Below are 15,547 nucleotides of genomic sequence, written 5' to 3'. Positions count from 1 at the left end.
AGCTCTGGCCCTGGGCTGAGTCTGGCCCACGGCTCCTTCTGTCGCTCAAGCGTCACTGGCACAGGCCCATACCCCGGGACAGCTTCCTCACCACCACAGCGGGGCTGAGAACTTTTAACACAACCAGTAGGCCCACCAAATCGGAAATGCTGGGTCTCTGGTCCTATTTGAGAAACATGGGGGCACTCTGCGCCAGCCAGCCACCCGGGGCTGGGAGTCCCTGGGGACAGAGCGGGGGAGGGCTGGAGGGCAGAGGCCAGCTCGCTCAGCTCTGTCCTGTTCTCGCTGACTGGACTTTGCCAGCTCCTCCCCAGACACCCCTGCTGCCAGGCCTTTACACGCAAGCCGGACATTGATAACGGTCAGGTAACAACGACAACAGCAAAGGCAGGGGGTGGAGTGGAAACCCCCCCACCAGGCTCGCCTCCTGGACACTCCGGTGCCCTGCGGTGCCTGGTCATCCAGCACAGGGGCTGCTGGGAAATGCTCTGGGCACTGACCGCAGCCAGGGCGGTCCTGGGACACAGGACGACAGGCTGGGTGAGGACTATGGCCTCCCACTCGCTGCTGGTGGCCCCCCCAGCGGCCCTGAGCAAACCGCTGTTCATCCCCAGCCGGCTTCTGCTGGGGCCCGGCCCCTCCAACCTGACCCCCCGCGTCATGGCGGCCGGGGGGCTGCCGGTGCTTGGACACATGCATCAGGAGGTGTACCAGGTCAGTCACCGGGGTCTCAGTCCCGGTCCCTGGGGGGCCTCCTCCCGGGAGTGGGAGCGGGGAGGCTGTGAGCCGTGTGTCCACCACCCCCAGATCATGGATGAGATCAAGCAAGGCATCCAGTACGTGTTCCAGACCAGGAACCCCCTCAGCCTGGCCATCAGCGGCTCCGGGCACTGCGCCCTGGAGGCTGCCCTGTTCAACCTGCTGGAGCCGGGTGACTCCTTCCTGGTCGGGGTCAGCGGCATCTGGGGGCAGCGGGCCCAGGACATTGCGGAGCGCATCGGTAAGAGACGGGGCTCGGGGGGTGTGCCCCCTCATTGCGTCCTTCCCCAAGGCCTCCCGCCCCAGCATGAAGCCTGGAAGCACCCAGGTCCGGCTACCAACCTCAGGCCCTCCCCTGGTGGAAGCTACCCCCTCCCCACGCTTCATGCCTCCACCTCCTGCCGGCCTGCTGCCTCCTCCCAGGATGCTCCAGGGCCCCATCCCGTGCTGTCTTGGAACTTGGGGTCAGCAGTTTCCGGAGCCCACGGAGGGGTCGGCACTGCAGGGTGTCCTCTGATCTTAGCTCAGACCCAGGGGACCAGCTCTCTGAGGCCTTCAGGGGCCAGCCCCACCTCTGTCAGAGGACAAAGTTCCAGAAGCTGCATCTCCCGTAAAATCTCAGAAGCAGCTCCTGGAGCTGCACAACGCTGAGGCAGAGACAGAGTTTGCAGTCTGGAGTAATATTTTCTTGAGAGGCAGACAAAAGTCGGAGCCTGAGTGTGCTTTGGGTTTAATGATTGACCGTGGTTTGGAAATGTCGGGAAGCTCCTGGCTGGTCACTCCGCACGCGGCTGCGTTTGGTCCAGGTCAATGAACAACCCCTGACAGCCCGAGGGGGTCTTAACCCCTCGCCGGGGCCCCTCCGGTCTACACACTGGCTTTAAGAAGGGACCCTGGGTTGGGCAAGGCACCCTCCTGGCCTGGGGCTCCCCACCTCACCCCACATCCCTGGGCTGGAGCTCTGGGGTGGTCTTCGGCCTCCCTGCCTCCTGCATATGAGACTGGGGGTCTGCTGTGCATGGGGAGCAGGACAAGGGCCTGCCTTCTTGGACCCCCCAGGCCGCAAAGAGGGCAAAGCCCGCTCAGGCCTCCCTCACCCATTCAGTCCTTCATCGAACGCTGTGGACCCTCTGAAGTCACCCTCTGAAGTCACCCTCTGATGTCATGCTCTGAAGTCACCTCTGATGTCATCCTCTAAAGTCACCTCTTATGTCACCCTCTGATGTCGTGCTCTGAAGTCACCTCTGATGTCACCCTCTGAAGCTCAGCCCTGCACAGATCCGCACTTTGTGGGGAGGGCTGCAAGGGACAGGGATGCCCCTGCTTGGCTGGGCTCAGGGAAGGAGGCCAGAGCAGGGGGCCGAGAGCTGAGGGACCTGCTCCCACCCACGTGCCGCAGTGCCTGGATTCACCGAGCACACGCCAAGCTCCTCCCTGGGCAGCGGCTGGGCTGGTGTGGATGGCCCCCACAGGGCCCACCTGCTCAGCACACCATATCCCCAGTGCTGGTCCCCACCTGTGTGCGGGGGCGCTCACCACTCACATTGCCCCCAGGAGCCCGCGTGTGCCAGATGGTCAAGGCGCCTGGAGGCCACTTCACTCTACAGGAGGTGGAGGAGGTACGGGGGACGCAATGGCCCAGGGAGGGGCCAGTCAGCTGGGCCGGCTCAGGGTGGGGAGGGGGCCATGGCAGGTCCCCGGGGCTTCTGAGGCCAGCTTCCCGGCCCTGAAAGATTTCCCACACCTGGGGCAGGTGGGAGTTTGACCGGGAGGGTTCTGCTCCCCAAGGAAGCTAGGTCAGGACCCAGGCCGTGGCAGGGTGCAGGGCAGGAGTGAGAGTGGGGAGCAGGCCATGCCTGAATCTCGGGGTGCTAGCCCCCGCTGTCGGGCAGGATCAGCCCAACCAGCCCAGAACTGGGCTGACCTCACGCTGGCCCCAGGAGGATGCGGTTGGGGGCTGAGGCTCTGGCTCCTTAGGAGGAAAGTCCACGTCGTCCTGGAACAAGCCCTCCTCCCAGACCCGAGATGCCCAGCCTTGCCAGCACAGGTGGGGCTGGAGGAGTGTCTGGACCCGCTGCCCAGATCTGGCCATCTATGGGGCCGCCTGTGGGGCGGCAGTGTCTGGGGCAGGCCTCGCCCTGCCCTGAAAGGACGGTCTTGATGTGAGGGCTTCAGGCCGGGGGAGGCCCCTGCCCTGCTGGCTCTGCCTCAGGCTGTCACTTCCGACCTCAGGCCCTGGCCCGGCACAAGCCAGTGCTCCTGTTCCTGGCCCACGGAGAGTCGTCCACCGGTGTGCTGCAGCCCCTCGACGGCTATGGGGAGCTCTGTCACAGGTAATCCCATACCCACAGGTGAGCCTGGACCACAGGTGAGCCTGGCCCTCAGGTGAGCCTGGCCCTCAGGTGAGCCTGGCCCTCAAGTGAGCCTATCTCTCAGGTGAGCCTACCCTCAGGTGAGGTTGGCCCCTCAGGTGAGGCTGGCTCCTCAGGTGAGCCCGTCCCTCAGGTGGGGTGGGCCCCTCAGGTGAGCCTGGCCCTCTGATGAGCCTGTCCCTCAGGTGAGCCTGTCCCCTTAGGTGAGCCTGGCCCCTCAGGTGAGCCTGCCCCTCAGGTGAGGCTGACCTCTCAGGTGAGCCTGACCCCTCAGGTGAGCCTGGCACTCAGGTGAGCTGGCCCCACAGGAAAGCCTATCCCTCAGGTGAGGCTGGCCCCTCAGGTGAACCTGACGCCTCAGGTGAGCCTGGCCCTCAGGTGAGCCTGACCCCTCAGGTGAGCCTGCCCCTCAGGTGACCCTGTCCCTCTGTTGAGGTTGGCCCCTCAGGTGAGGCTTGCTCCTCAGGTGAGCCTGACCCTCAGGTGAGCCTGAAACTCAGGTGAGCCTGAACCCTCAGGTGAGGCTGGCCCTCAGGTGAGGCTGGGCCCTCAGGTGAGCCTTTGAATCAGGTGACCCTGTCCCTCAGGTGAGCCTGGACCTCAGGTGAGGTTGGCCCCTCAGGTGAGGCTGGCTCCTCACGTGAGCCTGTCCCTCAGGTGAGGTTGGCCCCGCAGGTGAGCCTGACCCTCAGGTAAGCCTTACTCCTCAGGTGAGCAAGTCCCCTCAGGTGAGCCTGGGCCCTCAGGTGAGCCTGGCACTCAGGTGATCCTGACCGCGCAGGTGACTCTGGCCCTCAGGTGAGGTTGGCCCCTCAGATGAGGCTGGCTCCTATGGTGAGCCTGTACCTCATAATGTTGGCCCCTCAGGTGAGCCTGGCCCTCAGGTGAGCCTGTCACTCAGATGAGGTTGGCCCCTCAGGTAAGCCTGGCCCTCTGAAAAGCCTGTCGCTAAGGTGAAGAAGGCCCCTCAGGTGAGCCTGGACTCAGGTGAGCCTGACCCTTCAGGTGAGCCTGACCCTCAGTTGAGCCTGCAACTCAGCTGAGCCTGAACCCTCAGGTGAGCCTGCCCCTCAGGTGAGCCTGGCCCTCAGGTGAGGTTGGCCCCTCAGGTAAGGCTGGCTCCTCAGGTGAGCCTGTCCTCTCAAGTGAGCCTGGAACTCAGGTGAGCCTGATCCCTCAGGTGAACTGGGCCCTCAGGTGATGTTCGCTCCTCAGGTGAGCTTGGCCCCTCAGGTGAACTGGGCCCTCAGGTGATGTTCGCTCTTCAGATGAGCCTGACCCCTCAGGCGAGACTGACCCCTCAGGTGAGCCTGACCCTCCAGGTGAGCCTGGCCCTCAGGTGAGCCTGAACCAACAGGTGATCCTGTCCCCTCAGGTGAGCCTGACCCTCAGTTGAGCTGTCCCTCAGGTGATGCTGCCCCTCATGTGAGCCTGGCCCTCAGGTGAGCCTGGCCCTCTGGTGAGCCTGTCCCTCAGGTGAGCGTGGCCCTAAGGTGAGCCTGACTCCTCAGGTGAGCCTGGCGCCTCAGATGAGCCTGGTCCCTCATGTGAGCCTAACCCCTCACGTGAGCGTGTTCCCTTAGGTGAAACTGGCACTCAGGTGAGCCTGGCTCTCAGGTGACCTTGCCCCTCAGGTGAGCCTGCCTGTCAGTTCAGCTTGGCACTCAGGTAAGCCTGACTCCTCAGGTGAGCCTGTCCCCTCAGGCGAGCATGGCCCTTAGGTGAGCCTGACCCCTCAGGTGAGCCTGTCCCCTCTGGTGAGCTTGGTCCTCAGATGAGCTTGACCCCTCAGGTGAGCCTGGCCTTCATTTGAGTCTGACCAGTCAAGTGAACCTGGCCCCTAAGGTGAGGATGGCTGTTCAAGTGAGCCTCTCTCCCAGATGAACTGGCCCTCAGGTGAGCCTGCCCCTCAGGTGAACCTGTCCCTCAGGTGAGCCTGTCCCTAAGGTGAGGTTGGCGCCTCAGGTGAGCCTGGTCCTCAGGTGAGCCTGACCCTCAGGTGAGCCTGCAACTCAGGTGAGCCTGAACCCTCAGGTGAGCTGGCCCCTCAGGTGAGCCTTTGAATCAGGTGACCCTGTCCCTCAGGTGAGGCTGGCCCTCAGGTGAGGCTGGGCCCTCAGGTGAGCCTTTGAATCAGGTGACCCTGTCCCTCAGGTGAGCCTGTTCCTCAGGTGACGTTGGCCCCTCAGGTGAGGCTGGCTCCTCACGTGAGCCTGTCCCTCAGGTGAGGTTGGCCCCGCAGGTGAGCCTGACCCTCAGGTGAGCCTGTTCCTCAGGTGAGGTTGGCCCCTCAGGTGAGCCTGACCCTCAGGTGAGCGTGGCCCTCAAGTGAGCCTATCTCTCAGGTGAGCCTGTCCCTCAGGTGAGGCTGACCCCTCAGGTGAGCCTGACACTTAAGGTGAGCCTGGCCCTCAGGTGAGGTGGGCCCCTCAGGTGAGCCTGTCCCTCAGGTGAGCCTGTCCCCTTAGGTGAGCCTGGCCCCTCAGGTGAGCCTGCCTCTCAGGTGAGCCTGCCCCTCAGGTGAGGCTGACCCCTCAGGTGAGCCTGACACTTAAGGTGAGCCTGGCCCTCAGGTGAGGTTGGCCCCTCAGGTAAGGCTGGCTCCTCAGGTGAGCCTGTCCTCTCAAGTGAGCCTGGAACTCAGGTGAGCCTGATCCCTCAGGTGAACCGGGCCCTCAGGTGATGTTCGCTCTTCAGATGAGCCTGACCCCTCAGGCGAGCCTGACCCCACAGGAGAGCCTGACCCCTCAGGTGAGCCTGGCCCTCAGGTGAGCCTGGCCCTCAGGTAAGCTTGACTCCTCAGGTGAGCCTGTCCCTCCAGGTGAGCCTGGCCCTCTGGTGAGCCTGGCCCTCTAGTGAGCCTGTCCCTCAGGTGAGCCTGTCCCTAAGGTGAGCCTGGCCCTCTAGTGAGCCTGTCCCTCAGGTGAGCCTGGCCCCAAGGTGAGCCTGACTCCTCAGGTGAGCCTGGCGCCTCAGATGAGCCTGGTCCCTCATGTGAGCCTAACCCCTCACGTGAGCGTGTTCCCTTAGGTGAAACTGGCACTCAGGTGAGCCTGGCCCTCATGTAAGCCTAAATTCTCAGGTGAGCCTGTCACCTCAGTTGAGCCTGGCCCTCAGGTGAGCCTGACCCCTCAAGTGAACCTGTTCCTCCGGTGAGATTGGCCCAGGTGAGCCTGGAACTCAGGTGAACCTGTCCCTCAGGTGAGGTTGGCCCCTCAGGTGAGCCTGGACCTCAGGTGAGCCTGGACCTCAGGTCAGGTTGGCCCCTCAGGTGAGCCTGGGGAACAGGTGAGGCTGGCCCGTCAGTTGAGCCTGACACCTCAGGTCAGTCTGTTCTCTCTGGTGAGCCTTAACCCTCAGGTGAGCCTGGCTCCTCAGGTGAGCCTGACCCTCAGGTGAGGTTGGCCTCTCAGGTGAGCCAGCACCTCAGGTGAGCCTGGCGCTCAGGTCAGCCTGGCCTTCAAGTGAGCTTGACCCCTCAGGTGAGCCCTGCTCTCTGGTGAGCCTGGCCCTCATTTGATCCTGGCCCTGTGGTGAGTCTGGCCCTCAGATGAGCCTGTCCCTTAGGTGAGCCTGTCCCCTCAGGTAAGCCTAACTCCTCAGGTGAGCCTGGCCCTCAGGTGAGCCTGACCCCACAGTTTATCCTGGCCCTCAGGTGAGCCTGCCCCTCATTTGAGCCTGGCCCTGATATGAGCCTGGGGCTCAGGTGAGCCGGACTCCTCAGGTGAGCCTGACCCCTCATGTGAGCCTGTCCCCTCAGGTGAGCCTGCCCCTCAGGTGCGATTGGCTCCGCAGGTGAGACTAGTTCCACAGGTAAGCCTGTCCCTCATTCTAGGTTGGCCCCTCAGGTTAGCCTGGCCCTCAGATGAGCCTGTCCCTCAGCTGAGGTGGGTCCGTCAGGTGAGCCTGCCCCTCAGGTGATCCTGGCCCTCAGGTGAGGCTGGCCCCTCAGGTGATCCGGGCCCTCAGGTGAGGCTGTCCCCTCAGGTGAGCCTGGCCCTCTGCTGAGCCTGGCCCTCTGGTAAGACTGACTCCTCAGGTGAGCCTGACCCCTCAGGTGTGCCTGTTCCCTCAGGCGATCCTGGCCCTCACGTGAGCCTGGTCCTCAGATGAGGCTGGCCCTTAGGTGCGGCTGGCCCCTCAGATGAGCCTGTCCTTCAGGTGAGCCTGTCCTTCAGGTGAGCCTGACCCCTCAGGTGAGCCTGTCCGTCAGGTGAGCTAGGGCCTCAGGTGAGCCTGGCCCTCAGGTAAGCCTGACTCCTCAGGTGAGCCTGTCCCTCAGGTGAGCCTGGCCCTCAGGTGAGCCTGACTCCTCAGGTGAGCCTGTCCCCTCAAGTGAACCTGGCACTCAGTTGAGACTGGCCCTCAGGTAAGCCAGACCCCTCAGGTGAGCCTGGCCCTCAGGTGAGCCTTATCACTCAGGTGAACCTGGCTGTCAGGTAAGGTTGCCCCTCAGGTGAGGCTGGCTCCTCGGGTGAGCCTGTCCTTCCAGTGAGGTTGGCTCCTTAGGTGAGCCTGTTCCTCAGGGGAGCCTGCCCCTCAGGTGAGCCTGTCCCTCAGGTGAGCCTGTCCCTCAGGTGAGCCTGTCCCTCAGGTGAGCCTGGCCCTGAGTGTCAGTGCTGGGGGCAGAGCCAAGCCCAGCTCAGAGCCAGCCTGGGGATAGGGTGGGGTGTGCTGGGGTGCTGGCAGGCCCCTCCCCACAGGAAGGAAGAGTGCAGTTCCAGCTCCCTTTCCCGCTGGGCTCATCCCCGCCTCTCTCATGCGGAGTGGGGTTCAGGTTTTCTTGGGGTCCTCCTGGCCCTGGGCAAAGGCTATGTGTGCCCTCCCGTCTGAGAGCAGGACCAGGTATCCCCAGAGTGCCACCTCCCTCCCTGCTGGTTATGGCTCAATGCCAACCCTGCAGCCTTGGGCCCAGGGCCTCCCACCTTGCCCTGACCCCAGAGCCCCAGAGAAGCCCCCGCCCTCCACTGGCTTCCTCAGGGCCCCCACCCCTCTACGGGGTCCCTTTCCAGGACCAGCAGCCCTGCTCTGGACAGTTGACCACAGGGGGAAAGGAGAGAAACTCCCCCTCCAGGCTGGATCATCCTGGCAGACCTGCTGTCCCCCAAGGGGGCCATGGGGCCACTGGGCACAGCCCCAACCAGGACCACCTGCCCCCTGGAGTCCTGTCCAGGAGGCCACGCTCACCAGCATCACCTGGGCTAAAATTCCCAGAGGCCCACAGGGAACGGTCTTTGGGCCCTTCTCCTAGGAAAGTGCGGGGTGGAGGAGGGTCAGAGGCTCAGCTCAGGCTGCTCCTGGACTCTGTCCTCCGCATGCGCTGAACGTCTGCCCCGTGGGCTGCCGGACAGACGGAGGGCCAGCCTTCTGCTGCCCAGCTCCCTGGACCCCACACGGCCCTGGGGTCTGCGAGCTCAGGGTACCCAGCTGACCCGCAGACTGCCCAGCTGGCCCTGTCAAGTACCTGTGTGGGAAGCCGGGGTCTAGCGCCTGGGGTCCCTGGCCATCCTGAGCCCCCCGTGTGACATCTGCTCTGCTGGGGGCTGACCGTGGTCCCAGCTCAGGGCAGGTTGCCGAGTCTGAGGCCCCTGCTTCTCTCTGCTGCCCTCCCCCAGGCACCAGTGCCTGCTCCTGGTGGACTCAGTGGCATCCCTGGGTGGGGCCCCCATCTACATGGACCGGCAGGGTGAGTGTGTGCCCCCACCCCAGCCTGTCGGTGGGTCCTGAGGGTCAGAAGTCCTCGCTAGTGTCCCGTGCCCTGTGCCGGGGCCTGCACGTCCGTCAGCCCCACACGGGGCCGGGTCTCCACAGGCCCCCAGGCATGCGCCAGCTCCTCCCAGGGCTGGACACTCTCCATACTGACCACAGCCCGTGTCCCCGCTGGGCCGTCGGGCCGGGACAAGCCCAGGGAGAGAGGGAGGGAGGAAGGGACGCTGCAGGACAAGCAGTGGGAGAGGACCAGAGCCCTGACGGGGCAGGTGCGGGCAGTGCCAACCAGGGCAGGGACCTGGGGCCCCGTCCAGCCGGGCCTCGGTTTCCCATTGGCCCCAGCCTCTGGGAGGCGGCAGCGGGCGGAGCTCGGGTCCCAGCCCTGGCCCTCCGTCTTCCCCCGGCTGCTTGCCCAGCACCCTCCCCTTCTGCTGCCCGTATCGTAAACTGCCCTGGCGGTGGGGGCGCCCTGTGGGCGGGCACCTCAAGGTGTGAGAGCATCACCTTTCCTCCCCCCTGGGCTACCCACACCCTCTCTGCCTGCACTTTGACCCCAGCCGCGTGGGTCTGCCACGCCGAGCAGACACTCACGGGGTCCTCCGGTTAGCTCAGCCTGCCTGGAACGGTATTGGGCCTGCAGGAGAGGGGTCTGGTCCTACAGCACGCTTGGATGGTGGGTCCCAGGTTCCCCCGACGTCTGCTGGGCCGGGCGGCCCCCACAACCGCCCCCACGACTGCCCCCCAGGACGGCCCCTGAGCATGCGCCCCTCTCCCGCAGGCATTGACGTCCTGTACTCGGGCTCCCAGAAGGTCCTGAACGCGCCCCCAGGCACCTCGCTCATCTCCTTCAGCGACAAAGCCAAGTAAGTGAGCCCCGCCCGCCCCACCCAGGACCAGACTGGCATCGAAGGTCAGACTGCCGCCCCGGGGGGTGGCAAGGAGGGAGAGGACAGGCCCAGTGGAAGGAAAGGCCTGCTGGGGAGCCCGGGGTCTCCCAGCCCGGGGCACTGGGCTCTTCCCAGGCTGTCCCCAGGCCCCTCCAGTGAACCCCAGCTTCACTTGCCCCCAGGAGAGATGAAGCTCTTTCCCAGGCCTCTAGCCTCAGTCTCCCCTCTGCCATTATTTGTGGGTATACTTTTAAATGATTTAGATTCAAATTTCACCATTAAACACAGAGCATGTGGTGACCCTGTGTTCAGATTTCTGAAACACATAAACGGACAGACAGATAACTGAGCAGTAAAGGCTGTCGAACGCATTGAACAAGCAGAGAAAACCTCAGGGCCAGTACACCTGTGTGTCTTATGCATTTGGCATCCGTTTAGCATAGGGACAGGCCAGGCAACTGGGCAGAAAGCCCGTTCAGCACTGAGCAGAGGCCCTTGGCTGCTGAGAGCGTGTCTCCCTGACTTCAGGCTTGAGCCAGACAGAGGAGTCTGACTCACGTATTGCTGCTGTTCAGTCGCTCAGTCGGGTCCGACTCTTTGCGACCCCGTGAACCGCAGCACGCCAGGCCTCCCTGTCCATCACCAACTCCCGGAGTCCACCCAAACCCATGTCCATCGAGTTGGTGATGCCATCCAGCCATCTCATGCTCTGTCGTCCCCTTCTCCTTTTGCCTTCCATCTTTCCCAGCATCAGGGTCTTTTCCAATGAGTCAGCTCTTCCCGTCAGGTGGCCAAAGTAATGGAGCTTCAGCATCATTCCTTCCAATGAATATTAAGGGCTGATTTCCTTTAGGATGGACTGGTTGGATCTCCTTGCAGTCCAAGGGACTCTCAGAGTCTTCTCCAGCACCACAGCTGGAAAGCATCAATCCCTGCGCGAAGACCCTTGCATTCAGGAGGAGCAGTAGCAGCGAAGGGTAGACATCGATGAAGGGGCTCTTGCGGACTGGGCCTGCGGGGCGACCCGCAATGGGCGGACTGCCTGGAGCTTGGAGTGTGGCCGCCCGAGTCCTGGGCCTGTAGGTTAGAACGGCAGTCTGGAGACAGCATGGCTAGGGCAGTCCTCAGATTTCCCCAGTTTTCCAAACAAGTGTCCCTGATGCTTTCCCCAAACTGGGTTCCTCCGCAGTCTTTCTGTGTTTGAACTCACCATGCGGCAGACCTTCCCATCCGTCTCTCTGACCTGAGCATAGAGCAGGGCGACTCCGCGGGAGGAGACCGGCGGACGGCACCAGCCCAGGTCCCGCGGGACAGGCTCACAGCCCTGAGGCAAAGGCACGGGACAGGCTCACAGCCCTGAGGCAAAGGCACGGGCTGGACCCCCGGGGGCCTGAACACCCCCAACCCGGCTCACTTCTGAGAAACAAGGGGCACTGTTGCTGGTTCTTTCTCCACAGAAACAAGATCTATGCTCGTAAGACCAAGCCCGTCTCTTTCTACCTGGACATCCAGTGGCTGGCCAACTTCTGGGGCTGTGATGACAGGCCCAGGACGTGAGTGGGGGAAGCCGGGAGGGAACAGGGGCTGACAGGGAGGGGGAGCCCCCGTCTTCATTCCCCTGCACCCCGGCTGGAGCCACGGGCTCTCCAGTGCCAGGCCTGAAATGCCCTCAGGGGTCCCCCCAGTCCTCGAGGCCCCAGGCGTGGTCCCCGCCCCGTCCATGAGGCCCTCTCCTCCAGGAAGTCCTCACACTCCTGCAGACACTTCACACCTGGCCTGACAGCTTCCCAGTCCTGGGCCTCCGCTTCACCCGCTTCTCAAAAGGGGGGCTCCCCAGGCTTCTCTCTGAGGGGACTTTATCTTAACCTGAGCCCCTTACATGACCCTCGGGGACGGGGACGCCAGAAACTGTGCCCTGCCCAGCGGTCACAGCAAGGCACTGGGCTCCAGGCGGGACCCAGTACCCGGCCTCCACTGCCGTCCACCTGCCCCCATGACCCAGCTGGTGCCCCTCCCCAGAGCCCCGCCCCCACCCGATCAGCCAGGGCTGGGGGAGGTCAAGCCACTGCCCGACCACGCCCACTGACCCGGGCCCCCCTCTGTGCTCCAGGTACCACCACACCACCCCCGTCATCAGCCTGTACAGCCTGAGGGAGAGCCTGGCCCACCTGGCGGAGCAGGTACTGGGTGGGGTGGGGGCGCGCAGTCAGGGAGCCTGGAGCTGGGTCCCGCAGGGTGAGGCCAGGGAGCCCCCCGAGCCCCTCCCCAGGGTTCCCTCAGGCTGGGGGCCCTTGCTGGAGGAGACTAGGCTGGGGCAGGAGGGCTCTGGGCAGGGCTGGGGGCAGACAGTGATGGGACAGGTGTGACCACGTTCTGCCCTCTGGCTCCCAATAAAGCGCACACAAGGGCCCAGAGGGGAGGCAGCCTGTGAACCGAGAGGCCAGGTGGGAAGGAGAGAGGGCGGGCCCGAGGGAGGGCTGGGGAGTGAGACCCCTTCCAGGAGCCCCGCTGTGCCCGCCGCTCCCAAGGAGGGCAGGAGCCGCACGGGTCAGCGGCTGTGACGCCACCAGGGCGGCGCCCATGACCGGGGCAGTGTCCACACTCTCGGGACCCAAGAGGCCCAGAAACGCACCAGGACAGCCCCCAGGGGCCAGCCTGGGGCCAGCCCAGGGGCCAGGGAGAGGCCTGGGCCTCGGCCAGCCTCAGTGAGGCTGCATGCTGTGCTGACCACATCTGCCCTGTGTCCACTCACCTCATCACCGCCCTGGGTCGGGCGGGCAGGGCTGTCCCAGCCTCGGGCTGGCTTGTGCCACCAGAGAGGCTGAGGCTGCACTCTTGGGGGGTGGTCTCCAGAGCGGGGCCCCAGCTGTGAGCTCTGGAAGCGGGGAGGCTGGGCCCCCAGAACAGGGCCTGTGGGGTCAGGGGCTGGAAGGGCACTTTCCACACCTGGCCAGCCCCCCGCCTCTGGCTAGGTGCGTGCCCCTCCCAGGGGCCTGGAGGACCCAACTGCCGGCTGGGGCCCAGGCTATTCCGCCTCCAGACCATTTCCACACCCCCCAAAAGGCCGAGGCCCAGCCCTTGGGCAGAGTCAGGGTCCTAAACCTGCGGCTTAAGGGGGCTCCCAAGGGGCTCAGTGTCCAGGACAGGAGGGGAGACCCTCCCCAGGCCAGAGCGCCCCTGCTGTGAATACCAGCCAGCTTCTCCCACTCTGGCCCCCAAGGAGGGAACCCACTCGCCCCTCAGCCTGCAACCTGTCCCTCCAGGGTCTGGAGAACAGCTGGCGGCAGCACCGCGAGGCCTCTGAGTACCTGTACACGTGCCTGCAGGGGCTGGGCCTGCAGCTGTTCGTGAAGGACCAGGTGAGGAGGGCGGGGCAGGGGGCAGGGGCAGGGGGTCAGAGGGCAGGGGTCAGAGGGCAGGGGGCAAGGGCAGGGGCAGCAGGAGGGGGTGGGGAGAGGGAGAGCACCTCTCCAGCCCCCGTCTGAATATGTGGGTCTGAGGTGGGGGCAGTCACGGTCACGGTCACAGTTTTCTGGCCTCTGGATCTCAGGACACTTACGTGGGTGCCCCTACTCCCCCCCAAAGCCTCCTGCCTGGAGTCGTGGGTGATCTGTGAGCTGGAAGATGCCCCTTCACCCGCAGAGCCCTGGCCAGACACTAGCCTGGAAGGGGTTGGGGTGGGGTGTGCTGGATGAGACAGGCACCCCGAGCTTCAGCGTGTGACCTGCCTGACAGCAGACACAGGGCGGGGTTGGGAGGGTGGTCCCTGGAGGCTGGAAGCCCCGCCCTGAGCACCAGTCCGAGGACTTGGCTGCTGGGAGGGTGGGGACCCTGCTCTCTGGGCCCTTTCTCCCGCCTCCATGCTCGACCCTCCCCGCCACCCCTCTGGAGGCCGGCCAGGGGGGCTGCCTGGCATCTGTCATGAGGGGCCCGAGCCCCATGCATCCTGCAGGCACTCCGGCTGCCCACCATCACCAGTGTGGTGGTCCCCGCGGGCTATGACTGGAGGGACATCGTCCAGTACATCATGGACCACCACAACATCGAGATTGCGGGCGGCCTTGGGCCCTCGGCGGGGAAGGTAAGGGCCCTGCGGCCGTGAGTGCTCCAGGCCCACCGTGAGTGCTCCAGGCCCACCGTGAGTGCTCCAGGCCCAGGCCCAGGCCAGTGGCCAGCGGAGGGCCAGGGCAGCAGGAAGGGGACACCTTTCTCTGAAGCCAGGAGTGACCTCAGATGAGGGCACCCTCTGCCCCGCCTCCCCCACTTGGGGATGCCAGCCGGCTCTGCGCCAGCCTCAGTCATGGCAGCCAGGCCCCGACCCGAGGTGACCTCCTCCCCCCACCCTGCCCCCAGGTGCTGCGGATCGGCCTGCTGGGCGGCAACGCCACGCGGGAGAACGTAGACCGAGTGACCCGGGCCCTGCGGGAGGCCCTGCAGTGCTGCCCCCGCAGCAAGCTGTGAGCTGGCTGTCTGTCCCTCGTCCACTGTGGGAGCAGGCGGGTGGCCCCTGGTTGAACAGACTCTGCAGGGGGCAGCGGACAGTGGCTGCCCCGCCCAGGCGGCCCGTCCCCTCCCGGTGGAGCCTCCTGGTGCAGCCGCATGGCCCCGCAGCCCCTCCCCTTGAGCTGTCGGCCCCATAGGTCCCCGGCCTCCTACGGAGGTTCAATAAAGCCGTGGCTTCAGCATTCCCACTGTGGATCCCTGCTCCCTGACTGCGCCTGAGCTGCGGGTTGGATTCAGGGAGCAGAACCTTGCCAGAAGGATCCGGGCTGGAGGATGGGTTTTGTGAGTCAGTCAGCTGCCTGGGGCTCCTGTCACTGCACAGTCTGAGTCTAGATATTGAACCTGCAAACACCTCCTCTCCCCCCACCTCCACAGAGGCCCCACGGCCACAGGGTTACGGCTAGGGCACCAAGAGCTCAGGAGCACACAGCAGGACTCAGGCCCTGAGGAGCCCCAGGCACACACGCAGCACCCGGCAGGCCCTGAGAGCCTGGGAGGGCCCAGCCCTGGGCCGCTCTGCGCTCACATGTGCAACAGAGGGGCCCCGAGGACTGCAACCCCCTGCCTGGCGCCCCGACCCCCTGCCCCTAGCCCCTGCCTGGCGCCCCAACCCCCTGCCCCTAGCCCCTGCCTGGCGCCCCGACCCCCTGCCCCTAGCCCCTGCCTGGCGCCCCGACCCCCTGCCCCTAGCCCCTGCCTGGTGCCCCGACCCCCTGCCCCTAGCCCCTAGCCCCTGCCTGGCGCCCCGACCCCCTGCCCCTAGCCCCGGCCCCTCCCTGGGAGTCTGCCTGGGTCTGGCTCCCTCCTCTCTCCTTCCTGAGAAGGGTCCGGCCAGGCCCCAGCAGTGTGCTGCCTGCGGTCACGGCCACGTCCATGTGTGCCGGTCCTCACTGGGCCTAAGAGCCTGCAGGAGGCAGGCTCCAGGGTCCCGCTCTTGTCGAGATGGGCACCCGCCCCCCCGGCAGCCCTGAGTCTTGGAGAGGGCTGGTGTGGGCTTGGCTTTGCCCCTGTGGCTCACCAGGTGGGGGCTGGGCACAGCTGTGGGCCCTGGGTAGGGCCCCGAGCTGACCCGACGCCTGCAGCCTGCGGCGCTGTCAGCTACCAGGGGATCTGGCACCAACGGGGTGATCTAGACCCTGCCACAGGGCGGCTGCGGTCAGCACAGGGGCTCAGAGGCAGAGGCCCTGAAACCCCGGAGCTGAAGTCCTCTTTCTTCCCGGGTTTCTCACAGTCTGGGCTGCTCGGCTCCTCCCCAGGAAAGTCCTGTCCACTTGGAGGTCCTGACGACCTCGTCGCAGGTTTTCTTCCGAAGCCCTG

At 65.0% G+C, this 15,547-nt stretch overlaps 1 protein-coding gene across 1 annotated transcript; it reads left to right on the top strand.

Annotated features, from left to right (window-relative positions):
- Positions 1–351: 351 nt before the first annotated feature.
- Positions 352–14,412, top strand: AGXT (alanine--glyoxylate aminotransferase). Its single transcript, XM_027966918.3, has 11 exons — positions 352–714; positions 808–1,000; positions 2,314–2,378; positions 2,992–3,092; positions 8,747–8,817; positions 9,619–9,703; positions 11,185–11,280; positions 11,838–11,907; positions 12,991–13,086; positions 13,680–13,808; positions 14,081–14,412. Exons 1-11 carry the CDS (start codon positions 484–486, stop codon positions 14,186–14,188), a joined length of 1,245 nt encoding a protein of 414 aa, XP_027822719.3. The 5' UTR covers positions 352–483; the 3' UTR covers positions 14,189–14,412.
- The last annotated feature ends 1,135 nt before the right edge of the window (positions 14,413–15,547 follow it).

The sequence above is a fragment of the Ovis aries genome, chromosome 1, assembly GCF_016772045.2.
Source record: "Ovis aries strain OAR_USU_Benz2616 breed Rambouillet chromosome 1, ARS-UI_Ramb_v3.0, whole genome shotgun sequence".
In the NCBI taxonomy this organism is placed as follows: Eukaryota; Metazoa; Chordata; class Mammalia; order Artiodactyla; family Bovidae; genus Ovis; species Ovis aries.
Note: the sequence above shows the minus strand (reverse complement) of the source record. Positions and strands in the feature narration are given on the sequence as shown.

Excerpts from the sequence above, each read along its gene's own strand:
- AGXT (XM_027966918.3), top strand. The coding sequence starts at position 484 with ATGCTCTGGGCACTGACCGCAGCCAGGGCGGTCCTGGGACACAGGACG. Across the intron at positions 715-807 it reads TGCATCAGGAGGTGTACCAG|ATCATGGATGAGATCAAGCA; the intron begins GTCAGTCACCGG and ends CACCACCCCCAG. Across the intron at positions 8,818-9,618 it reads CATCTACATGGACCGGCAGG|GCATTGACGTCCTGTACTCG; the intron begins GTGAGTGTGTGC and ends CCTCTCCCGCAG.